Source organism: Scyliorhinus canicula, chromosome 15 (assembly GCF_902713615.1).
Source record: "Scyliorhinus canicula chromosome 15, sScyCan1.1, whole genome shotgun sequence".
Taxonomy (NCBI): domain Eukaryota; kingdom Metazoa; phylum Chordata; class Chondrichthyes; order Carcharhiniformes; family Scyliorhinidae; genus Scyliorhinus; species Scyliorhinus canicula.
The window spans coordinates 43,351,702-43,378,954 of NC_052160.1; the positions used below are offsets into that span (position 1 = coordinate 43,351,702).

The 27,253-nt window shown below is 46.4% G+C and overlaps 1 protein-coding gene across 2 annotated transcripts in view; it reads right to left on the reverse strand.

Moving 5' to 3' along the window:
* Positions 1-27,253, reverse strand: part of prkcba (protein kinase C, beta a) — a 405,247-nt gene that overhangs the window by 25,701 nt on the left and 352,293 nt on the right. For both annotated transcript variants that reach the window (XM_038821091.1, XM_038821090.1), the window contains exons 13-15: positions 22,312-22,450; positions 19,838-19,918; positions 19,379-19,486 (exon numbers count right to left, since the gene is read on the reverse strand). In XM_038821091.1, the coding sequence (XP_038677019.1) occupies positions 19,379-19,486; positions 19,838-19,918; positions 22,312-22,450 (328 nt within the window). The remainder of the gene's footprint in view (positions 1-19,378; positions 19,487-19,837; positions 19,919-22,311; positions 22,451-27,253) is intronic.

The window sequence follows — 27,253 nt, forward strand, 5'->3', positions numbered from 1 at the left end:
TTTTTTAGAAAATATTTTGAGGCATTTATAATTTTAACATTTTAAGCAGATCCAACACAGACAAAAAACCCACAATAGAATACCCAACCCCCCCTCCCCACCCAAGCATAGACCCTATTTACCCATACATTAGATTCGATACCTTATTCGTCACTTCCATGCCCCCTCCCCCCCCCCGCCCTGCTGACAGTCAATTTTCCTTTAAGAAGTCGATGAACGGCTGCCACCTCTGAGCGAACCCCTGTAGTGAACCCCTGAAGGCAAACTTAATTTTCTCCAGCCTAACCTGTCCTGCTCCAATCTTCTTCTCTCGTATAATTACTTTACACCTTTTAATTTCCCCTTGAATTGTCGTACCTGGAGCACCATTCCTGACTGTTACTCCTCACTTTGGCTTGCTTAAATATTATTCATATGACCTTTTTCACCTGAACCTCCCCCTCCAACCCTCTGAAACCTATGCTTGTCCTATTTATCCTTTCTGCGAGGATCCTGGTCCAAGCATGGTTCAAGTGAGGCAATTGCAGTGATAGAGTTCCTTTCTGTCCCAATGTTAGTACCAGTGCCCCATGAAATGGAACCTTTGTTTTACTCCCCCCTTCAACCACATGTTTACTTGCGTGATATATTTATCCCTATGCCAATTTGCATGTGCTTTAGGTAATAATCCAGTTCAGGTCCTTTTGTTTAGCTTCTGGTTCTAGTTCGCCAAAGAGATCCTCTTTCCCCTGTTGTTGGTCCTAACAGGGACCATAACAATTGGATCCTCCTCCCACTCTCCAATATTCTTTTCAGCTGCTACAAGATGTCCCTCAATCTGGCACCAGGTGGGCATAAATCATGCGAGACTCTCAATCCTGCCAAAGGGTTCTATTTGTCTCACTACGTACTGAATATTTCACAACTATTACATTAGCCCCCCCCCCCCCCCCCCCCCCACCACTTCCTACACTTGGTCAGCATGCTTGCTGTCCTTCTGACAGTCTTTATTCATATATTCACATGTAGCAAGTAAATTGAAGCTATTGATTAGGATAACTCTTGTACTTCCTTGTTCTCCAACTTACCGGGTTCCCCTATATACAGTTGGTCATAAGACTATAAGACATAGGAGCAGAATTAGGCCACTCGGCCCATCGAGTCTGCTCCACCATTCAATCATGGCTGATATTTTTCTCATTCCCATTCTCCTGCCTTCTCCCCATAACCCCTGATCCTCTTATTAATCAAGAACCGAGTTTCTGGTGTGGGCCATGGGAATAGGTGGTCACACACAAGGCAGCTCCTGCTCAAGATTACAGAAAAGAGCTATTTTTGAATCAACGCGGGGTGGAATTTTGATGAAAAGACGTAGGTGAATGTTGGAGGAGTACTTTCCCCCAGGAATGGTACCAGACCCGGCAGAAAGAGTGAAAGATTTGGCTGAAGCTGCAGCAAAGACAAAAGCCTTTTCCAGCGGGCAGGCGGGGAAGGGCGAGCTTAAGGGCCTCCAGCTGACTTGAGGGCCTTTATTAAAGCTGAATTCGAACACCAGAGGGAACAACTGTGAAAATATCTCGTCAAGGCCATTGAAGAACCGGTGACGAGACTTCCGGTGGCGGCCATGGCGGAGTAGGTTGCGCATTTGGCAGCTCCCGTCTGGAACTGACTCTCGGACCTTTTTCATGGACTTTTTGGGGCAGATTGGTGAAGCGAACACTGCCAAAAGGATTCCCTCTCTGTTGTATGGATAGCTGGACCAGGAGTGGCCTGGTGAAGCGTTTAAGTCCCAGCAGACAGAAGCGTGTGGAGCGGGCACCGAGGCACGGCATGGCGGCCGGTATAGACCAGGGTCCATGGGCGCTGCGGGCACAGGAGCAATACGTGTTCCTTAGGGGCTGTTTTGCTGATCTTAAAAAGGACATGCTGGCCCCGATGAAGGTATCAATAGACCAAATGATTGCAACTCAGGCAACACAAGGGAAGGCGATTAAGGAGATGGAGAAAAAGCTATCCGACCATGAGGACGAGTTGGTTGTATTGGCCCTTAAGGTGGAGGCGCAGGATGACCTCCACAAGAAGTAGCAGGAGAGGCTGGAGGACCCAGAAAACAGGTCCAGGAGACAGAACTTGAGAATTGTGGGCCTCCCCGAAGGTTTAGAGGGGTCGGATGCAGGAGCATGTGTGTCCAAGATGCTGGAGACGCTGATAGGGACGGGGTTATTCCCTCGACCCCTGGAGCTGGACGGGGCGCACAGAGCCCTCGCAAGGAAGCCCAAGGCGAATGAACTGCCGAGGGCCATGGTGGTGAGATTTCATTGCTTCTCGGACAAGGAACTTGTTTTGCGGTGGGCAAAAAAACGGAGCAGCAGGTGGGAGAACAGCGTGATACGCATCTACCAGGACCTGGGTGCGGAGCTGGCCAAGCGGCATGCTGGATTCAACCGGGTGAAGGCGACCCTCTTCAGCAAGGGCGTGAAATTTGGGATGCTACACCCAGCGAGGCTATGGGTCACGTACAAGAAACGGCATCACTATTTTGAGACGCTGGACGAGGCGTGGTCATTCGTCAAACAAGAAAAGCTGGACTCGAATTAAAGGACAGCTATGCTTTGGTGGAATGCGGCGGTGGGGCTGGGTAACACGGTAACGTTTCTAATATAAGATTGTATGCAATGTTGGGTGCGTGTAAGGGCTGTGGTGGTGGCTGGAGAGTGCAGTGCTTTTGGCAAAGTTGAGATACGGAGGGGGGAGGGGGCCCTGTACTTAGTGCGAACTTTCAGGAAGTTGGAGCCTTGGTTCAACAAGTGTCTCTTCATGGGGAAATGTTAGTGTCTTCTGTTTATTTTTTGTTTTGTATTACTATTTACTCACTGGGGCTGGAGAGGTAGTTTAATTGGTTTATTCACGTGGGTAAAGGGTCCGGACAATGAGGCAACAGTCCGATCGGCGCCAGGGGCGGGAGCTGCCAGGGTCAGCAGACTCTCGGGAGTGTAGTGGGGGATGAGCAATTGCCCAGCTGGTGCTTGGCGGGGGGTTTTGGGTCGTGGGGCTGTTTGGGGGGGGGGGGGGGGGAGAGAAGAGGGGAGGGACGCTGCTTTGCTGACAGAGGAGGCATCAGGCATCAATTGAGGGGTACCAATTGAGGGGCAGGGGCTCCCTCTGGGGGCGCTCGAGGAAGCGAAGGGTGCGGGCTCGAGGTTGGCCAAGGGCCATGGCTAGTCGGCAGGGGGGGGGGGGGTCGTCGTGGTTAGCCCCCCCCCCCCCCCCCCCCATCCAGGCTGATCATGTGGAATGTAAGGGGTTTGAATGGGCCGGTCAAAAGAGCGCGCGTTTGCGCATTTAAAGGGGTTAAAGGCAGATATAGCAATGCTTCAGGAGACACATTTAAAGCTCGCAGATCACACGAGATTGAGAAAGGGATGGGTAGACCAGATGTTCCATTAAGGGCTGGATTCGAAGACAGGGGGGTAGCAATTCTGATCCGTAAGGGTGTGGCATTAGAGGCTGGGAGAATTGTGGCAGATAAGGGAGGCAGGTATATAATGGCGAGTGGAAAGTGGGAGGGTGTCCAGGGTGGTGTTTGTGAACGTCTATGCTCTGAATTGGGATGATGTGGAATTTATGAGAAGCATTCTAGGCAAAATCACGGACTTAAGAGTTACACCACCTGATCATAGGGGGGGGGGGGGGGGAGACTTTAACACAGTCATCGACCCCGAGCTGGACCGGTCGAAGTCCAGGACAGGGAAGCGACCAGCAGTGGCTAAGGAACTGAAGGGTTTTATGGAGCAGATGGGGGGGGGGGGGGGGGGGTGAATCTCTGGAGGTACGCGCAGCCGAGAGCGAAGGAGTTCTCTTTTTTCTCCCACGTTCATAAGGTTTATTCCCGCATCGACTTCTTTGTCTTGAGCAGGGTGTTAATCCCAAAGGTGGCGGGGACAGAATACTCAGCAATCACAGTCTCGGACCATGCCCCGCACTGGGTGGACCTGCGGCTTAGTGAGGAGAGAGGGCAGCGCGCACTCTGGGGACTGGATGTGGGGCTGCTGGCGGACGAAGAGATTTGCGGGCGGAATAGCAGGAACATCCAGAATTACCTGGAAACAAACGATACGGGTGAGGTAGCAGCAGCAACGGTCTGGGAGGCTCTGAAGGCAGTTGCCAGAGGGGAACTCATCTCAATTCGATCCCATAGGGAAAAGAGAGAAAGATCCGAGAGGGAGAGATTGGTGGAGGAGATACTCCGAGTGGACAGGAGATACGCGGAGGCCCCCGAGGCGGGGCTACTGAGAGAGCGGTGGAGTCTGCAGGCGGAGTTTGAACTGCTGACCACAGGGAAAGCGGTAGCACAGCTGAGGAAAGCAAGGGGGGCAGAATATGAGTATGGGGAGAAAGCGAGTAGAATGCTGGCACACCAACTGCGAAAGAGGGAGATGGCCAGGGAAATCAGGGGAGTAAGGAATAAGGAGGGTAACACGGTCTTGGATCCAGGGGGGGTGAATGAAGTCTTTAAGAAATTCTATAGTAAGCTATACGAGTCGGAACCCCCGACGGGAGCGGAAGGGATGAGGCAATTTTTGGACCAGTTGAGGTTTCCAAAGGTGGAAGAGGACCTGGTGGAGGGGCTGGGGGCCCCGATTGAATTGGAGGAGATTGTCAAGGGTATAGAGGGCATGCAATCGGGTAAAGCCCTGAGACCGGATGGTTACCAGGTAGAATTCTATGAGAAGTTTTCGGAAATATTGAGCCCGCTCCTGATGAGGACCTTTAATGAGGCTAGAGAGAAAGGAACCCTCCCCCCAACAATGTCACAGGCCTTGATCTCACTCATTCTTAAACGAGGGAAGGACCCGGAACATTGCGGGTCATACAGACCTATTTCACTTTTAAACGTGGATGCCAAATTGCTCGCTAAGATTCTGGCCACAAGAATTGAGGATTGCGTCCCAGGGGTGATAGAGGAAGACCAGACTGGGTTTGTTAAAGGCAGACAACTCAATACCAATGTCCGGAGACTTTGAATATTATTACGATGCCCTCAGAGGGAGGGGAGGCGGAGGTGGTAACATCGATGGACGCAGAGAATGCCTTTGACCGGGTGAAGTGGGAGTACCTCTGGGAAATGCTGGGGAGGTTCGGGTTTGGTGAGGGCTTTATTGGCTGGGTGAAATTGGATGGAACATCGAGTCTTGCTATACGCTGATGATTTGCTCCTGTATATTTCGGACCCTGTGGAGGGGACGTGGGAGGTTCTGCGGATCCTGAGGGATTTTGGTAGTTTTTCAGGGGACAAACTGAACATGGGAAAGAGCGAGTTGTTTGTGATCCAGGCCAAGGGGCAGGAGGAGAGACTGAAAGAGCTGCCACTCAGGAATGTAGAGAAATGTTTTTGTTACCTGGGTATACAGGTGGACAGGAAATGGGATGCCCTGCACAGGCTCAACCTGACCCGGTTGGTGGAGCAAATGGAAGGGGACTTTAAAAGGTGGGACATGCTCCCACTGTCACTGGCAGGGAGGGTGCAGACCATGAAAATGACTGTCCTCCCCAGATTTTTGTTTGTTTTTCAGTGCCTCCCCATCTTCATCCCTAAGGCCTTTTTTAAGCAGCTGAGTAGGATCATTACGGACTTTGTGTGGGCGAATAAGACCCCGTGAGTAAGGAGATCGCTGTTGGAGCACAGTCGGGGGGGGGGGGGTGGCGCTGCCGAACTTTCGCAACTACTACTGGGCGGCCAATATAGCTGTGATTAGGAAGTGGGCAATGGGTGGGGGGGGGGGGGGATGGGAGCAGCTGGAGGCAGCGTCATGTAAAGGTACTAGTCTGGGAGCTTTGATAGCAGCTCCTTTGCCGTTCTCGCCGACCCGTTACTCCACAAGTCCGGTGGTGGTGGCGACACTGCGGATCTGGGGACAGTGGAGGAGGTACAAGAGGGTAGAGGGAGCATCGGTCTGGACCCCGATATACAACAATCACAGGTTTGTCCCGGGTAGGATGGATGGTGGGTTCCAGAGCTGGCAGAGGGCAGGCATCAGAAGGATGGGAGATCTGTTCATAGACGGAAGCTTTCCCAGTTTGAAGGCGCTAGAGGACAAATTTAATCTGCCGCCAGGAAATGCCTTTAAATATCTGCAAGTACGAGCCTTCCTGAAAAAACAGGTAGTGGCCTTTCCGACACTGCCGCCACTGAGGATACAGAACAGGATGGTCTCTGGCACCTGGGTGGGGGAGGGGAAGGTGTTGGATATCTACCAGGAACTACAGGAGGCGGAGGAAAGAGGAAACCCCAGTGGAGGAGCTCAAGGGCAAGTGGGATGAGGATCTAGGTGAGGAGTTGGAAGCGGGTCTATGGGCAGAGGTCCTGGGCAGCGTTAATTCCTCCTCATCATGTACCAGGCTCAGCCTAATTCAATTTAATGTGGTCCACCGGGCACACATGACGGCAGCGAGAATGAGCAAGTTTTTTGGGGTAGAAGACAGTTGTGTGAGGTGCAAGGACAGCCCTGCAAACCATATCCACATTTTTGGGCATGCCCGGAGCTTAGTGTTCTGGGAAGGGTTCAGGAGGTCAATGTCCAAAGTGCTTAACACACGGGTGGTGCCCAGTCCAGAGATAGCGATCTTTGGAGTGTCAAAAGACCCAGGAGTTCAGGGGGCGAACGAAGCTGACGTCTTGGCCTTTGCTTCCCTAGTAGCCCGGAGACGGATTTTATTAATGCTGAGGGACTCAAAGCCCCCGAGTGTAGAGACTTGGGTTACCGACATGGCTGGGTTTCTCAGCCTCGAGAAAATAAAGTTTGCCTTCAGAGGGTCTATGCGAGGGTTTATGCGAGGGTTCTCTCGGAGGTGGCAGCCGTTTGTTGACTTTCTTGGGGAAAATTAAAATGTCAGCAGCAGCAGCAATCCGTAGGGGGGTGGGGGGTGAGTGCTTCATTGGGATGGTGTGGGAAGACTGGGTTGCGTGGGGTAATGTCTATTTAATTGTTATTGCATATTCTCTTTTTGCACTATGTTAATGTTCGCTCGTTTGTTTTGTTATGGTTACTACTGTTTTATTATGAAAAATTCTGCAAAACCTTAATAAAAATACTTTTTTTAAAAATTAATCAAGAACCTATATATCTCAGTCTTAAAGACACTCAGTGAATTGGCCTCCACAGTCTTCTGCGGCAAAGAGTTCCACAGATTCACCACCCACTGGTTGAAGAAATTCCTCCTCATCTCTGTTTTAAAGGATCGTCCCTTTAGTCTGAGATGGTGTACTCTGGTTCTAGTTTTTCCTACAAGTGAAAACATCCTCTCCACGTTCACTCTATCCAGGCCTCGCAGTATCCTCAATAAGATCCCCCCACATCCTTCTAAACTCCAACGAGTACAGACCCAGAGTACTCAACCGTTCCTCATACAACAAGCACTTCATTCTAGAGATCATTCTTGTGAACCTCCTCGCAACCCTCATACCAACCTAATTCTGAACCTCTGCAACTTGTAACAGTCAGGAGCAAATTGTTCAAATACTACTCCCCCTTCTCTTATATGTTGGAGTGTCTCCAACTCAATGATGCTGAGCTAGAGAGGTTAAAGACAATCTACTGCAGATATGTTCACATGGGACAGTCTCACAGTCCACAAACTCCGACAGGTCAAGACACATTATTTATCAACTGCATATCTAGTTTTTAGTTTGTTGTAATTTTTTTTGCTATGCATTAACTTGAATAAGCAGTGGACAAAATTTGAAATCCTGCTACTAATTTCTATTGCATGTATTGGAGATTTAAAAAAACAGTGGGCTAGATTCTCCACTTTGCGACGCCAGAAGCGAGAATCACGATCGGGCGGAGAATTGCTCAAAATGGAAAAAAATCGTTTTTATGCCTGTGCCGATTCAGACGCAATGCTCTGGTCCCTCACTGGCGACGATATTGAAGTTTGTGCTCTCACGCCAGCAGATCCATGAAAAACCCATCATTTGCATGGATTTTATCATTAATGGTTTGGACATTTCATGCCCTCCCCCCCACCCCCCACCCCCACCCACCCAATGCTCCGCCCCACTTAGGCGAAAGTCTTGCTGGTGTGAATTAGCGCAAGTATTTACAAGCAAGGTCTGGATGCCGTGGCTGTGGAGGGGCGAGTGGGAGGCTAACAGAACTCTGAAAAAGCCTCAAAAATTGTCTGGCTTACTGGTGGGTGGGTGTCTGGACCAGGGCAGTAGTGGGAACAACTTTGTGCCACGTCTGGACTCGGGGTGTCCATCTAGGGATTGGGATGGCCTGGCTCAGACTGTCATTGCTGCAGTACTTGTTTTAAAAGGACCCCTCTATTGCTACTTACTGGGTCCCGGCTGCTCACACTGCTGAGTGCTCACTGTGTCCTATGAATGCTCAGAGAGCCTCTGGTCATCTGGAATCCCATCCGGGCCGCCCTTCTGGGCACCCTCATATCCCAGCTGCATCATCAAGGGGATGAGCGTGGCCAAGCTCAATCAGAGGCCCACCAGGTGCTGCCACTCTTCTGAAGTGCTGGCCCACTGCACAGGAAGCAGGGGATTAGCAGAGCTCACCCCAAACAAAGGCCACCTGCACCGTTACAGTAGATGATTTGGTCTTTAATCTCTTTGGAACCCTCCATGGTTCTCCTACCCCTCTCAAGGCTGAGGTTTTACCTGTGATCCCCACCCCTTAGGATCACCAGCTGTTTCCTCCTGGTGATACTGGCAGCACTGACTGTCTCTGCTACCAGCTCCCAGGCGTTGTTCAGGAAGGCAGGTTCGGGTCTGCAGCCCTTCCTGGGGAAGAAGGTGTCTCTCCTCACTGGTATGGAGCTGTGAGTGAACCTTGGACTCTTGAACCTGAGAGGCACATTTTCACTGAGCCACCTTCGAGACTGCAGTGTGCGTGTGTGATAAGTGGTGCACTTATAAACACAGCTCCATTTGTGAGGCTCTTTTGTGCTAATTCTGGCCCCAGCAGTTACAATGCCCTCAGGGCAGGGAGTTATTCTCATTTCGCTCCGGCAGAGTACTGGCCCGTTTAAGTGTCGTGACTTGCTTACCGAACAGCACCCCCAACAGAAGTGAATCGCACGCTATTCAGTCCTGGCGGGAACACTGGGTACAATCGAATCGTAAAGGTACGCCAAAAACCATGGCACAACATGGCAGATCGAAGCCAGGAGACCCCGCTTGCAGAATCTACTCGGCACACAACGTCTCATGAAATTGAACGCAATCTCATAAGACGTTGTGATGTGAATCTCGCCCATTGCGTGCAGGATCACGTTTTGGCAAATATGCATATTAGAGCGAGACAGCTGGTCTCACTTTAATGTGCAGTTTCCTCAGGCACCTGACGCATTGGGATCTATCCCCTTCACCACGGCGACCGCGGGTAAGCGCTGCTCACTACTTGTCTCCAAAAACGACATAGTGGGGTCTCCTAGGGGATTGGAGAGCCCCAGGTGCTTGCCCTCTGGGCAGAGTGATCCCCTTGCACTGCTGATGCCACCTCGACACTGCCAGCCTGCAACTGCCAAGATGGCACTGCCAGTTGGCAGGGACATTGCCAATGTACCAGGTTGGCAGTACCAAGCTGACATTTTACGAGTGGCGGCGATCGGGCCGGGGTGCCCTGAACAGGTGTTAGGGGAGGTACGGGGGTCCCGGGGACCCCCTTAAAGTGAGTCGGGGCTTGGTGGGAGCATCCTGATCTCTCGATGCACTGAGTTCCGGCGAGCGAAGCTTCTCAGTGCAGAAAACGGGGCTACATGCAGCCTCAGCCGGTCTTCATGTGGCTAAACTCACTCACTATGGGACTTATTCCCTTTTAGTTAAATTGCGCCTACTGTCTCCCAAACGGAGAATCCTGGCCAGCACCTTTATTTCTTTCTGCACCAAATTCCCACTTGCAACAAATTCCCATTCTATATTGTCCACATTGTCACAAAAATGTGCTCTTTGTCAAATAATGATTTTTAATTCGCTGGCTGGAAACCCAAATTAAACTTCTTAAAAGCAGTGACTAAAGGTGACTTGAGCTTACAGCAAAGATGGCTGTCGTGACTTGCTTACCGAACAGCACCCCCAACAGAAGTGAATCGCATGCTATTCAGTCCTGGCAGGAACACTGGGTGCAATCGAATCGTAAAGGTACGCCAAAAAGCAGCGCACCATGGCACAACATGGCAGATAGAAGCCAGGAGACTCCGCTTGCAGAATCTACTCGACACACAACATCTCACGAAATTGAACGCAATCTCGTAAGATGCATCACTGTATCTTTCACATTTCAATCCATTTAGATGAAGACACCATGACCGCAAAGAGCCGACAAGGAAAATGAGCCAATGAATATGAGTGAACCACATACCCCGTCTCCATTAGCTAGGCATCAAGGCAATCACTTGAGATATTCAACTGGTGAAGATGAACCATTAAACCTAATAATCACTTCAACAATAGGACCCTAGCTGAGAGGGTTCTTAGACACTAACTCAACAAGCTTCAATGGGAATGCCTTAAACCCAATCACTTTAACAACGGTAACCTAACTGAGAGGGGGTTTCTCAAACATGAACTGATTAAATTACAAGAGGGAATATACTGGGTGATGGTCATGTGACAGGCCCAGATGACACTAATATGAGAGAACCTGAGTGGGGACTCTCCTCCTCTCTTCAACTCGTCTTGTAAGCTTTTGAGACCGGTTTGCTGACTGCGGCCATCTTGGAATGGCCCTACTGAAGTCAGATTACTTGAAGGAAATCAACCCTGAACTACTGTCTCCAGAAGGACAGTCAAATCATCGAACTACATCTTTAAAATCACATCCGCAAGGGAACTGGCAGGACTACCAAAGTCATCCTAAAGCCACTCGTCACCAAACTATGGACTGTATTTCTCTGCACTCAAATTCAATTTATCTATCTTTCTCTGTTCTGTAATCTACGCGCATACACAAAGAGAGAAACCCAGAGTATATTTTATTAAGATGGGGTTATGTATGACAAGCTAACTTTTTTGGTTAAAGAAACCTATCCAATTGGTTCTTTTATGATCACAGTATGTAAGAGTTAAATACTCACTGAGAATTAGCAATTGTTTCACAAAAATCCTGTTACAATCCAATGAGGAATGGGAAACAAGGGAAAATTCGACCCGCTCCTCACATGACCGTAACAATATGGTTGTAGATAGTGATTCTTTACAAAAACCTTTGTGAATCACACCTAAATTATAGCTGCTAACTCAGTTTCCAGCATCTAGTAATTAGCACCCACATCTTACAGTTGATTTGACAGTTTACTTCCACTGATTGGCAGTTTCTATAAACTAGGTAGTTTAAGGCTTGCAGATTCTGTTCACAAATTCTAAATGTTAAACTAAGTTACAAAATTCCTGACTTTAACACGGTGCTCATATCATGGCCACTATGCTACCACTCTCAAGAAGTGCTCTATGAATGCATTTCTTGTTCTTTCTTGAAGTAATGTTCCCGATTATCTTATCTGTCCCATTTCATGTCTCGTGCACTTATATAAAGTGCTCTTTTAGTCATTTCCTTTAATATTTAAATAGTCCCAAGTTTCTCCAGTCTTTCCTTCCAATTCAGTTCTTTGTTAATCAAGATCAGCCTATTGACCATCTCCTGTCTGAATATTTCCCGTGGGTCTCTGATTTGCTGCATTTTTTTGTGAGCTCTGGAAAAACACCTGGACTTGGTCCTCAAATATAGCTTCCAAATTCCTGGACATCTCTGGGCATCAAGATCACACTTCTGTGCTGTGCTACATTGGCTACATCATTAGACTTAACTTCTACCTCTGCTCTGCTGCTCAATTAATTTGCAGCCCTTCCCCCAACACTTTGGTGATTGAGAGACTTCAATCTCCTACATGAGCTAATGACAAGTCTCTGGCTATACTGGTTTTTCAGGTTCAATCAGTCACTTGGCCAGAAAATTACTCACCTAGACAGTACAAACCTTTGCAGCTTCAGGATTTTATGGTGACCTCCAACTTTGCCATCATCTTTCTGCCCTGCAACCGATTCTGTACACCGCCTGGATCTTAATTCCCAAGGGAATGCCTCCATCATTGCATCCTCTGATTCTCTATCCTGAAATAGCCTCATCTGGACTTCACTCGTGACATTTGTCTATGAACTTCGACAACAATTCATCAATGATCCAGGCTGACTCCATCCTACCTAATTTAACGTTATCTTACCATGGGACCTCTTGAAACCAAAAAAGAAAACACTGGAAAATTTCAGCAGGTCTGGCAGCATCTATAGGGAGAGAACAGAGCTCACGTTTCGAGTCCAGATGACCTTTCGTCAAAGCTTAGTGTTGGACAAGGTATTTACCTTACCATGACTCGCTTCCACAGCCATATTTCCTTCCTTAGTGGTTGTTTTTGTCTCCGGCTTACGCCACGGGGATTGACAAAGGGTCATCTGGACTCGAAACGTTACCTCACTCCTCTCCCTACCGATGCTTTTAGACCTGCTGAGATTTTCCAGCATTTTCTTTTTTGGTTTCATGGGACCTATTGACTTCGGACCGGATTTTCGCTACATAGGCAGGTAGCTCAAGTCGAGAAATCCCCTGCCTCAGCAGGCTCACCTCAGTTTAAAAGGCCTGAATTGCATGATTTTCCCTCCAAAAAGGTGGGTCCAGTATGGGACCAGATCTGCCAATCTAAGAAGTGGATCCTACATGGCCACAGGGAAGGGGAGTGCCAAGGCTCACCTGGGTTTTTTGATCCAGTTGTAATTTAAGTAGTTGAGCCCCTATTCCTCATATCCCCCTAACAGCTACCTACTCCCATGGCCCCTCATATCCTCCATGTTAACCCATTCCCTGCCAGCCATCTCCCAAAGTCGCTCATATTCTCCACACCAACTCATGCCTCCCCGTCCCCCCCAACTACTCTTCATGGCCCCATATACTGTATGCCAACTCAATGCCCTTCCATGCTCAACTATCAAAAAATAATATACTTATCAATGAGCCATTGAACAATAATGGCAAGTGTGGAAATACGTAGAACATTACAGCGCAGTACAGGCCCTTCGGCCCTCGATGTTGCGCCGACCTGTGAAACCCCTCTAAAGCCCATCTACACTATTCCCTTATCGTCCATATGCCTATCCAATGACCATTTGAATGCGTTTAGTGTTGGCGAGTCCACTACTGTTGCAGGCAGGGCATTCCACGCCCTTACTACTCTCCGAGTAAAGAATCTACCTCTGATATCTGTCCTATATCTATCTCCTCTCAATTTAAAGCTATGTCCCCTCGTGCTGGACATCACCATCCGAGGAAAAAGGCTCTCAATGTCCACTCTATCTAATCCTCTGATCATCTTGTATGCCTCAATTAAGTCACCTCTCAACCTTCTTCTCTCTAACGAAAACAGCCTCAAGTCCTTCAGCCTTTCTCCGTAAGATCTTCCCTCCATACCAGGCAACATCCTTGTAAATCTCCTCTGTACCCTTTCCAATGCTTCTACATCCTTCCTATAATGCGGCGACCAGAACTGCACGCAATACTCCAAATGCGGCCGCACCAGAGTTTTGTACAACTGCAACATGACCTCATGGCTCCGAAACTCAATTCCTCTACCAATAAAAGCTAACACACCGTACGCCTTCTTAACAACCCTCTCAACCTGGGTGGCAACTTTCAGGGATCTATGGACATGGACACCGAGATCTCTCTGCTCGTCCACACTACCAATAATCTTACCATTAGCCCAGTACTCTGTCTTCCTGTTATTCCTTCCAAAATGAATCACCTCACACTTTTCTGTATTAAACTCCATTTGCCACCTGTCAGCCCAGCTCGGCAGCTTATCTATGTCCCTCTGTAACTTGTAACATCCTTCTGCACTGTCCACAACTCCACCGACTTTGCAGTGTCATCTGCAAATTTACTCACCCATCCTTCTACGCCCTCCTCCAGGTCATTTATAAAAATGACAAACAGCAGTGGCCCCAAAACAGATCCTCGTGGTACACCACTTGTAACTGGACACCAGTCTGAACATTTCCCATCAACCACCACCCTTTGTCTTCTATCAGCTAGCCAATTTCTGATCCAAACTGCTAAATCACCCTGAATCCCATGCCTCTGTATTTTCTGCAATAGCCTACCGTGGGGAACCTTATCAAACGCTTTACTGAAATCCATATACACCACATCAACTGCTTTACCCTCATCCACCTGTTTGGTCACCTTCTCGAAGAACTCAATAAGGTTTGTGAGGCACGACCTACCTTTCACAAAACCATGTTGACTATCTCTAATCAAATTATTCCTTTCCAGGTGATTATACATCCTATCTCTTATAAACCTTTCCAAGAGTTTGCCCACAACAGAAGTAAGGCTCACTGGTCTATAGTTACCGGGGTTGTCTCTACTCCCCTTCTTGAACAAGGAGACAACATTTCCTATCCTCCAGTCTTATGACACTATTCCTGAAGACAAAGATGACTTAAAGATCAAAGGCTCAGCAATCTCCTCCCTAGCTTCCCAGAGAATCCTAGGATAAATCCCATCCGGCCCAGGGGACTGATCTATTTTCACATGTTCCAGAATCGCTAACACCTCCTCCTTATGAACCTCAAGCCCTTCTAGTCTAGTAGCCTGTATTTCAGTATTCTCCTCGAGAACATTGCCTTTTTCCTGTGTGAATACGGACGAAAAATACTCATTTAGCACCTCTCCGATCTCCTCGGACTCCACGCACTACTTCCCACTACTGTCCATGACTGGCCCTACTCCTGCAACTTTGAAACCTTACTCATGACCTCACTACTCTCAACTTCTTGTGTACTGGAGCTACAATTCAGGTTCCCAATCCCCTACTGAACTAGTTTAAACCCTCCCGAAGAGCATTAGCATACTGAAAGGAAAAACCCAACCGTTCAGAAATGGTTTGGCCAGACATCTGGGGTTCTACCTGTCCCCATTATGCATGCTTGGCTGAGAGCCCAGACCAATAAAAACATGAGCTCATCAGGGATTCTGTTTTGACAAGTGAATTGTTGACTTTGCTTGATCGACATCTTTAAGTGGTTATGATAAGTCCTTTCTGTGATTTATTTTTGTCAATATCTCTGTTTATATTGACAAGATTGAGTTGTAAAGCGTTTGAAGTGTCCCTTATTGATACTTTAATGGTCTATCTGACGGACACATTTATCGGATTGTAATATTAAACACGCATCCTTCAACAGTACAGAACCTTTCACTTGTTGGCAGATAGTATTTGATACAGATAGATTTCATCAAACACTTTTGCAGGTTTATGGTTTTGTCTCCTCATCTCAGTCCTAAATGTTTTACTCCGACTGTGACCTCTGGTTCTGGACACCCCCTCCATCGGGAACATCTTACCTCTATCTATCCTGTCTAGTCCTGCTAAAATTTTACCCGTTTCTATGAGATCCCCCCTCATTCTTCTGAGCTCCAGCATCATGAATAGTGTTCTTGCAGGGAACAGATCAGTCCGAGGGGGAGTCGTTGAGGAGTCTTATAGCTGTGGGGAAGAGGCTGTTCCGATGTCTGGATATGCGGGTCTTCAGACTTCTGTACCTTCTGCCTGATGGAAGGGTCTGGAAGACGGTAATTCCTGGGTGGGAGGGGTCTCTGATAATGCTGTCTGCCTTCCCCAGGCAGCAGAAGGTATATACAGATCAATGTGGGGGTGGCAAGCTTATGTGGTGCTTTGGACTGAGTTTACCACACTCTGCAGTTTCTTGCGAAAGTCTGGTAAACCTTCTCTGCACTCTATGTATAGCAAGAACACCCTTCCTCAGATGAGGAAACCAAAACTGCACACAATGTTACAGGTATGGCTTCACCAAGGCCCCCGAATAATTGCAGCAAGAAATCCCTGCTCCTGTACTCTAATTTTCTTGCTATGAAGGCCAACATACCATTTGCCTTCTTTATCGCTTGCTACCTGCATATTTACCTTCAGAGACTAGGACACGCACATCTTGTTGCACATTCCCCTCTCCTACCTTCCCATTTTTGCTACTAAGGTGGATAACCACACTTATTCAAATTATACTGCATCTGCCATTCATTTGCCCACTCAACCAACTTGTCCAAATCACACTGAAGGATCTCTGCATCCTCCTCACAGCTCACTCACCCACCCAGCTTTGTGTCATCTGCACATTTAGAGATATTACATTTTGTTCCCTCATCTAAATCATTGACATATGTTGTAGGTAGCTGGGGTCCCAGCACTGATCCGTGCGGTACCCCACCTAGTCACTGCCTGCCATTTGGAAAAGGACCCATTTATTCCTACTCTTTGTTTCCTGTTTGCCAATCAGTTTTCTATCTATCTTCATACACTACCCCTAATTCCATGCACTTTAATTTTATACGCTAATCTCTTATGTGGGTCTTTGTTGAAAGCCTTCTGAAAGTCCAAATAAACCACATCACTGGCTCCGCTTCATCAGCTCTACCAGTTACCTTCAGTTTAACTTGATTTTCAGTAGAATTTTAAAAAAACTTTCACCAGATCCCATGGAGTTGATTTAGTTTTTGATTAGTTTTGTTTTTAGCTTTTAACACTCCCCAAGCCTTGTAGAACCATACTGCGTGTAGGAATTTCCAGTCAGTAATATATTGATTTTGAGATATAAATGTGAATAGCACTTTGGATTGGACCTATGAATTTGTGCGCTTTAACATCTTTTTTCTCATTCTCCATCCTTACAAGGAGTAGATTCTATCATATGATAGACGGTTGTGTTTGGTTAGTCTACTGTTGGCAACGAATAGGTTAAACTTAGGCCTGCGGTTACTATCATGAATAGTTGCACCCTTCTCACACGTGATACATGGAAAAATATGTGGCGGCACTTTGGTTAGTAATACATTTCACTGGTCAGTTATTGACAGTTTTATTGGTCCAGACACAGGTACTTGGTGGATTGTTCATTTATCTTTCCATTCATGCTTGAATGCATCTCCAATACCCTACTACAATGTTTATAAACACTCTTACTATGATTGACAGCTCCTCACCACATTAAAAGCAGCTAAGTGATTTCTGCTCCTCACCACATCAAAAGCAGCTAAATGGTTTCTGCTGCGAAAACGAGGAAGTGAAGCCACTTAGCTGCTTTTGATGTGGTGAGAAGCTGTCAACCATAGCAAGAACATTTATAAACATTGCCTCTGAGACTTGTAACAGCTGCTGCTTTAAATAAGTTTGTCTGCAGAAGCAGATGTTCGGAAAGGGTAAATGAAAACACAATAATTTTTCAGGGTACTGCTTGGGCAGCTCATCAGCTTTCAGACAGCAGTGACTGATTGGGGGGGGGGGGTCCTACTCTCAGGACTCTTGGGGGACCCCTCCCTCTGCAGCCTGGAAGGAGCTGAGGAATAGTATTCCATTAGTGCCCTGACCTCCTTGATTTCCCCCCTCAGACTCCATAGCACGTTGGCGGCAAACCTGCTTTCCGGGCTACTCGCCATTCTCCGCCCGATATCAGTGTCAGGCAGTGAAGACTCCACCCCAATATCTCTGAAGATAACCTAACCCCCGTGTACAGGCTCTTAGTATTCAGGACTTTATAGCAAATCCCAGATAGTCACAACCATGGGTGATATTTTCCACACACCCACACAGTGTGTTTCGTGGAGGCAGCCTACCATTGGTTGGAGGTGGGACCTTCTGGTGCCACCGATGTCAATGGGGTTTTCTGTTGTTGGCTTGCACACACACACACACTTCGCTGGGGAACCCGTGGCAGGGGTTTGCCATCAGCTGGACCAGTAGATCCTGGTGGCAGGAATGGCCAGAAAATTCCGGCCCGAGAATTGCCCGAACCATTTGGAATGATGAGCAGCTCTAGTGATGAGTAACTGAATGGCGTGGTTTAATTCACACCATTTTGGGTAATGCTTTACTTTCATTCTGACACTATGGTGTAATATATTTGTCTGGTTGGAATAGTTACCAAGAGGAAAGAGCTGACAGCTGAAAGGGCTAATCCTAGAGCTGAGTGCACCTTCACAAGAAATGAATGAATAAGCCAGTGACATGTGTGACTAAAACAGGGATTCAACACAGAAATTGCATGATGCTTAAAGAACTTGCAGCCAAGCGGACTAAAGTAACAGCTTCAAACACGAGAATGCTTTCAGAGAGTGATTAATTTCTATTTGTTTCACATAACTTACAATTATATTAAAGAAATCTTTATCTATTTGTGTCCTATGTTTAATTTTGTTGTAAGAATCAGTTTGTTAAAGAGTTGACAATAAGTTTTTAATTTTTATATTGTGTTCAATATTACTCAGTGAGTGTTTAAAGATTTCCCATGCCACACTTATCTACGTTCCTCCTACACTTCAACTCTAATAGTTCTGCAAACACAAACTTGGCCACACAATTCACGAAGTTAAACTGCTGGCTGTGCAACATTTTTGTTTTATTTTTGCAGCAGCTGATCCTATAGCCACGTGAGAAGTCATTGCATTATGGATAACAGATGCTGCAATGATCATCTCTTTGTTGACAGCATTCTGCTTTCCCGTTTGAGTGACACTATGGGAAATAAAGCTGACAGATAAGATTTAATGTTGTTCCAATTTGCAATGGCTTCTGGGCGATTGTCCCTGAAGACCTGTGCCAAAATTCAATTCAGCCTAAGAGAGCAGCAAACCATTTAGTGCTCTGATTTGCCAGCAGATGAATAGAAACAGATTGGATGCAAATCCCTGGCAAGTTGTCTATCCATGCTGGGTACTCCCTGATGTCTTTCATGTGCACAGCCCATGTGTGCACCTTGTTATGCAGATTGATGGCTAACCCATCTGGGATGTTCAAACCTCCAGATTTATTTCAGAAGATGCTGCTGTCTGCTGTAAATTGCACAGTATTATAATCTGTTGTATAAGAACATGAGTTGTATACTCTATAGTTTTATAACCTAATGTATAACATATATTGGCTGCTTATTGCATTGTATTATAAACTATATAATAAATCTATCAGTTGTATATTACATAGCATTGTAGTGTATAATCACATCCAATGTATAGTACAACTCCATAACATACACCATGAAAGCAAAAAACACGGCCAAGAAATTCTTTAAGCTGCTTCTACTTTGATTCCTGATTTACAGTAGCAGGGAGGAGATATCAATGAGAGTATTTATATAGAGCTGAGGGCTAACTTGGTTTGGATCTGGGTTGAAAATTGCAACCAGAAGGATGAAGAGATTTTTTTTGTTCAAAGTTAATCCTGAACTTCATAACATTTATCACCTTGCTGAGCGACACCAATGGTTCCCTTCTACTGAATGTAGCACTCACTAGAGAGCAGTTTGAACCAGAGTTCAATCAACACTTACTCCTTTGCAAATGGACACCGCTTCTTTGGACATCGATTTGGGGTAAGTTACGTTGTGCTCCATGATAGATTGGAAAAGTTCATCTTCATCCTCACCATCAAAAGGGGGCTGGAGAGCAGAGGAAAAATTAAAATGAGTAATGTGTTTGTAAAGGGCATGAGTGGAGAAACATGGACCCAGGCACACACACACACACACACACACACACACACAATCATATACAAATGGATATACACCACACTGACTGGGGCACAAATGGGCATGCACACACAGACCCAGACATACACGTGCACAAACACAGATCCCTATGCACCACCCAACTGTTTGATATAAAAGCCATTTTAAAAAAATAATTTCTGTTCCTCCAGCAGTCTCTACCCCCTCTCTCCATCCCACTGCCATAAACATTTACTGCAATCACACAAACCATACTGAAGACTTTAACTAATTAAACATTACCTGTCCCGCCAGCATTTCATACAGTAACACTCCGTATGCCCACCAATCCACAGACTTTCCATATGGCTGATAGGCAATGATCTGGAAAGACAGAAATTATTGCAATAGTTTGTCAGATGTTGCAACAACTACACAAAACAAATATTGATTTAAAACACAGGGTTATCTGTCCATGCTCCAACAAACTGTGCCACCATGTGCCAAGACAAGGTACATTCCTGGAGATATGTCAGGGCAAGGTAATGAAGTGTTATCTCAAGAGGAACAGCAGTCGTTGATATGACCAGGCTGGGCTAAAGAAACATAGCAACTATTAGCAATTTCGACAGGAACTGATAGATGACACTACAATCTCCATCTTTTCTTTCTTCTAGTATAGTATTGCATGGAAATAGTTTTGGAGCAGATAGATGAGGGGTAATTCAACTGAGAGAAACTTTGATATGCGAGACAAAGAAAACATACTCCAAATCAATGGAAATCAGTGAGGTAACAGCTGGAAGCTTGAGGTAGGCTGGTTAAGATTTAATTTGTTCCATTGTGATGAGGCCCATTTCCGAATACAACACAGTCCAGGCTTCGGGCACCATCATCTGCTACTTCTGATCAGCAGTTTTTAAATTTGCAGAACCAGCAGAAAAAAAGGCCTACAATCACAGACAGAGCCAACAGCTCAGAGCAAGCAAGACTTTATTGCCCTTGTATTGGGTTAATTTCAACTGTATTATAAACAGAGTGAGAGAGTTGCTAATGAGGGAGCAAGAAAATGGAGCGGGGTACACACGGAAAAGGAAGGGCAGCGGGAAAGAGAAGATGCGTGCAAAAGAGGGAGAACGAGTGCAAGCGCATGAGAGAGGTCACAAAGGGGAAAGGGAGCTTAGGCACAAAAAGAGCAAGGGAGAGAAAGAGAGAAAGAAAGAAAAAGAGACTTAGGTCTGCATGGTATCATAGTGGTTAGCACTGCTGCCTCACAGCATCAGGGACTTGGGTTCAATTCCAGTCTCGGGTGACTGTGTGGAGTTTGCCCATTTTCCCCATGTCTGCGTGGGTTTCCTCCCACAATCCAAAGATGTGTAGTTTGGGTGGATTGGCCAATCTAAAGTGCCCCATGGTCACCAAAGGTTAGGTGGGGTTATGGGGATAGGGCGGGGTCGTGGGCCTAGGCAAGGTGCTCTTTCAGAGGGTTGGTGCAGACTGGATAGGCCTAATGACCTCCTTCTGCACTGTAGGGATTCTAGAATTCTATGAAATGTGTTCCGGGACTGAGCTTTGTGCTTGATTGTGCTGCTGAGACACTCATGGCATAGTTTTAAAATCAATATTTTTTACGGATCAGCAGCTCCCTGAGACAGATCCGCAGTGGCTCTCCCCCTGAGGGAGTGCATTAGAAACACCAGCTAGCACCCTCCCTTATCCCACCCTCTCTGTGGCAGTGCTTAGCCTTTCACAGAGAGTATTTCACACTGGGTGACCATTAATTGGCCAGCTGGCGTGAAATTGCACTTTGGACTGACCAGCTTCCTGGTCCACCGGATACGCACCCTGACGGGCCAACAATTCAGACCTTGTATATCAGATACCCAATTGATTCCATCTTCTCTAAATAAAATCTAATTCTGAGGAAGCAGAGAGTGACTTCAACATTCCAAACACAAAAATATCCAATCGCTGCATCTCTTCTGAACACTACTGGAACAAAGCCTGAAATAACACCTTGAAATAAGTATCAAAACTCATTCAGTCAGATCAAAGGTAAAACAAAACACACACACACACACACCCAGAAACTGGGCACTGATAGTTCAGCTGAAACTTGGATCTTGAGAGTGACGAACTCCTTATCCTAGATATTGCACTTGTCCAGAGGATAAACATACCCCGTCTGATCCTCTTCCTGGTTAACACCTCACACTCAAGCGCTTGGTTGGATGCACAGATACTGGCCTAATCAGCGAGATCTCAACCATGACAATCAGTCTGGACAATATTGGTTCCCCAGCCAAAACCAAGGGAGGGAGTAATAAAGATCTGCAATCACTCTTTCAGAGAGCAGGAGTTGTGCATGTCTAAGGAGAAAGACTGCTCAATATTGAATGTCCCATTTCCATTGTAATGCCGAAGGAATAAAAATCAGCAGACATTTTTATACAAAGGGTAATGCAAGTCAAAATTGTCTTCTTCAAAAGCTGCAGAGACTCGAATCAATCGAGAATTTCATAATTAGGATTGATAATTTTTCTTGTTGGGTAAAGGTATTCAGGAATATGGAGCTAAAGTGGGTTAAAGGAATTTCGATACAGATCAATCATAATCTAATCGAATAGCAGAACAGGCTCAAGGAGTTGAATGGCCTATTCCTGTTCCTAAGTGAGCCTTCTAATAATGCTCATATTCTTTGCTTACATGCAGGAGTCAGTACTTGTTCAAAGTTAGTGTGATGCCAATGGAAAAGTAAATATTAAGTTAATCCATACCTCAGGTGCGATGTAGTCAGGTGTACCACAGAAGGTTTTGGTTGTTACCCCATCCCACATGTTCTCCTTGCACATACCAAAGTCAGCTATTTTTATATGTCCTTCTGAATCCAGCATCACATTATCCAACTTTAGGTCTCTGTTAGGAAAGTAACGGCAGTTGAAGTGCAGATAGTCATCTGTAAACATGTGCTTACGTTACTTGTACAGAGAGGACACACAGAGCATGCACCTTCCCTTCTGATCGTGCCAGAACCCTGAGACCTGCTACCTTGGTTGAGGCTCTTTGTAGATACCTGATGGGCTGCCGACAGAGTCCCCACTGCTGAGGTGGAGCCTGCCGTTGCCCAGTCACAAAGATCTGGCGATACTGTATTAAAAACAGAAAATTTTGGAAAAACTCAGCATGTTGGGCAGCATCTGTGGAGAGAGAAATAGAGTTAATGTTTTAAGTCCAATATGACTTCTTGTCCTGGTGATGCTGTGGGGCACCATCACATGAAGCATCCTGGAAATTAAAGGGGCAGAAATACCTGGAAACTGGCAACTTAGTCTGCTTTGATGGAGATAGAGGTCTCAAAGACAGGAGGTTGGAATGGAGAGAGAAGCTGCTGTAAGACCATCTCCTTCTACAGATGGACCTCTTGTGGTCGATTGCGGAGAAGAATTTGACTCGCATAAACTAAAACTATGACTTCTCTGGATGGGGCTGTGGGATTGTCTGTTCTACAGGAAGGAAACTTGGCTAAAGGAGGGGCAAAATTTGCAGCTCAATATCCCTGGTTATGTAACCTTCAGACACGGAGTGAGAGATAAAAAGGAAGGAGTAGCACTAATGGTTAAATGATCAATTCCAGTTATGAGAAGGAATAATATACTAAACTGTTCCACAAACAAGGCTTCATGGGTTGAGCTTAGAAATAAAACAGAGACAGTCACACTACTGAGAGCACACTACAGATCTCCAAATAGTGAAAGGGAGATAGGAGATGAAATATGTTGGCAAATTTCTGCCTGTAAGAACAAGAGGGCAACAACAGTAAGAGACTTTAACTATTCCACTATCAACTGGGATTCAAACAATATAAGGAGAAATGAGGGAGAAAAATTCATGCAGTGTGCCCAGGAAAATGTTTTCAACCTATTCGTGACAAACCCAATGAGAGGACATGGAATTCCTGACCAAGTCTTGGGGAACGAAGAAGGGCAAGTGGGTGAAGTGACAGTAGCCGACCATATCGGGGATAGTGATTGCAATTCAGTTAGATTCAGTGTTACCATGGAAAAGGACACAGATAAAGCAGGAATAAAACCTTTTAACTGGGGAAGGAAATGTTTTCAGAAATGAGAAGGGCCTTGACTGAGGTGTACTGGCCAGCACTGAAGGAGGATAAATCAGTGGAAAACCAGTGGGAACCATGAAAAAACCAGATCCTAAATGTACAAAGTAGACATCTCCCCTCCAAAGATAATAGTGGGACTGCTAAATGTAGACCTCTCTGGTTTTCCAGAGGACTACAGGGGAAGATCAAACAGAAAAAGAAAGAATACAATAGGCATAAAGAACTAAGTACTGCAGATAGCTTAGATGAGTATAGGAAGCGCAAGGACGAAGTCAAAAAGAAAATAAGGAAATCAAAGAGGGCATGAAAAAAGATTGACAAATGAAGTTAAAGAAAACCCAAAGATGTTTTATCAATGGTTAAAGGTTAGATAAGGAAAAAGTGGGACCTATCAGAGATGAAGAAGTGAATTTGTGTGTAGATGCAGGGGCTGTGGGAAAGGTTTTAAATGAATATTTTGACTCCACGCTGACAAAGGAAATGGATGATGCCGATATAGTAGTACAGGGGAAAGTGACGTATTGGATGGGATAATCATAAAGAGAGAGGAAGTACTCGAAGGGTTAGAATCTTTGAAAGTTGATAAGTCGCCAAGGCCAGATAGATTGTTTGTGAGGCGACTGAAGGAGGTCAGGGAGGAGATTGCAGATGCTTTGAGGACGATTGTCCAAACCTCAGTACATACAGGGGAGGTACAGGAGGACTGGTGAAATGTAAATGTGGTTCCATTGTTAAAAAAGGGATCGAAGAAAATTACAAACAATTATAGGCCAGTTAGTCTTACGTCGGTGGTGGGTAAATGAAAAGAAACAATTCTGAAAGAGGGGATTAACTGGCACATTGAAAGGAATGGACTAATCAGGGATAGTCAGCACGGGTGTGCTAAACAAAGGTCTTGCCTCACAAATTTGACTGAATTCTCCGCGGAAGTGACAAGAAGGGTTGATAAAGGAAGGGCAGTGGATGTTGTGTACATGGATTTTAGCAAGGCGTTTGATAAAGTCCACATGGCAGATTGGTCCAAAAAGTAACAGCCCATGGGATACAGGGCAATGTGGCAAACTGGATAAAAAGTTAGCTTAGTAACAGAAAACAAAGGGTAATGGTCAATGCCTGCCCTTGCAAATGGAAAGTTGTTTCAAGTGGTGTTCCACATGGCTTGGTGTTAGGACCCTTAGTGTTTGTTGTTCTTTATTTGGATGTGAAGTGGGGGGCACAACTGGGAAATTTATAGACGACACAAAGATTGGTCGAGTGGTGGACAGTGTAGAGGATAGCTATAATCTCCAAAATGATATAGATGGGTTGGTGGAGTGGACGATAAAGTGACAGGTGGAAATCAACACACAGAAATGTGAGGTCATGCATTGAGGGAGGTCAAACCGTTATAGAGGGTACACAATAAACTAAGTGGGGTAGATGAAGTGAGAGACCTTGGCGTACAAGTGCACAGGTCCCTCAAGGCAGCAGTTCAAGTAGACAAAGTTGTAAAGAAGGCGTATGGAATTCTCTCCTTCATTGGCAGAGGTATAGAACATAAAAGTAAGGATATAATGTTGGAATTGTATAAAACGCTGGTGATGCCACAACGAGAGTATTATGTGCAATTCTGGTCACCACATTAAAGGAAGGTTGTAATTGCTCTGGCGAGAGTGCAGAAGAGGTTTACGAGAATATTGCCAGGGCTAGAAAAGTGTCGAATTATGAAGGGAAGAGATAGAGTGGACAGGATTATAATTGTTTCCCTTGGTGGAGAACTCTAGAACCGGGGCATAGATTCAAGATAAGTGGCAGAAGGTTTAGAGGGAACATGAGGAAGAATGAGGAAGAGGGTAATGAGAGTCTGGAATTCATTGCCTGGGTTGACGGTGGAGGCAGAGACCCTAAATCCTTTAAAAAAGCATCTGGATCTGCACCTTAAGTGCTGTTAGCTACAGGGCTATGGACCAGGTGCACGAAGATGGGATTAGAAAGGGCACCTGGGTGTCCTCAGGCTGGCATGGACAAGATGGGCTGAATGGTCTCCTTCTGAACTGTAACTTTTCTCTGGTGAATGGAGTGATGGTCGCTTTGACCATGATGGTTTTTAGTTTCTCTCTTTTAAACAAAAAATATTTTTATTCAAGGCATTTTCATATACAAGAACCAGAAGAAAACAATTCAGTAAAAAAACATACCCCACCTGCTCCCTTGATGCCAACCCCACCTTATATCCCGCCTTCCCCGTTTTAACCCCATTACCTCCCCCAAACCAATCCCCCCCTCCTTGCTGACCCCTCAAACCTCCTTAAAGAAATTAATAAACGGCTTCCACCTCCGAGTGAATCTCTCTGCTGACCTCTTCACAGCGAACTTGACCTCTTCCAGCCTCCGGAATTCTGCCAGGTCGCTCACCGCTTTCGGCAGCACCGACTCCTGTCACCCGAGCAAAATTCGTCTCTGGGCTGTCATGGAGGCAAAGGCCAAAATATCGGCGCCTCTCGTCCCCTGGACTCCCGGGTCTTTCGACATCCCAAATATCGCCACCTCTGGACCTAGCACCTCGGACATCACTTCCGAGAATCCCTGCCAGAATCCCCTCAGTCTCGGACACACCTACAACATGTGGATGTGATTCGTGGCCCCCGTGCACCACCCACACCTATCCTCTACTGCCTCAAAGAACCTACTTAGCCTCGCCACCGCCATACGAGCCCAGTGTACTACTTTAAACTGGAGGAGGCTTAACCTCGCACATGACAAGGATGCGTTTACCCTCCGCAAGGCCTCCATCCATGTCTCGGCCCCTACCTTCCCTCCCAGCTCCTCCTCCCATTTATGCTTAATATCCCCCACCAGGATTCCCTCCCACTCCATCAACTCCTTATAAACATCCAACACCTTTTCTTCCCCTATTTCGTCCTTCGACAGCACCTTGTCCTGCATCCCCAGGAGCGGCAGCCCAGGAAAGGATGGCAGCCCTCTCCATACAAAGTCCAGACCCTCAGGTACCTAAAGCCATTCCCCTTGGGCAATTCATACACTTCCTTCAGATCCTGCAGCCCTGCAAAACGCTCAATCCCTGCCTGCCGCCATCCCCAAACCTCTCACCCAGCCCCGCCGGTGCAAACTCATGGTTATTACAGATCGGTTCCCACACCGAGGCACCATCCAGCCCCAGATGCTGTCTCTTTTGCCCCCACACCCTTCGGGCCAAGACCACTACTGGGCTTGCGGAGTACCTCGCCAGCGAAAACGGTAAAGGCCCCAACAACAATGCTATTTTGGGAGATCATAATTAGTCCCAGGGAGCATACTGACTCTGATTTATATCACAAGATGCCTAGCTCTTGTATAAGGTGAACTCCGCTCTAGTCAGCTGAAGTCTGAAATGCTGATAAAGATCAGTTTGACAGCTGGTTCCAGACTTATAGAGAGAAGTCAAAAGATGTGCTGCCAGCTTGATGTGAAAGTGCAGTCAGTGAGATCCAGACCCCTCTCAAACACAGTACGATGTTACTAGTGAAGGCAGTTGCACACATCAGTGATACACTGCATTCATCAGCTTTTGGTGAGGCTTCCTGGAGAATCTAAGCAGGTGAGACACAGATAAGTATTTT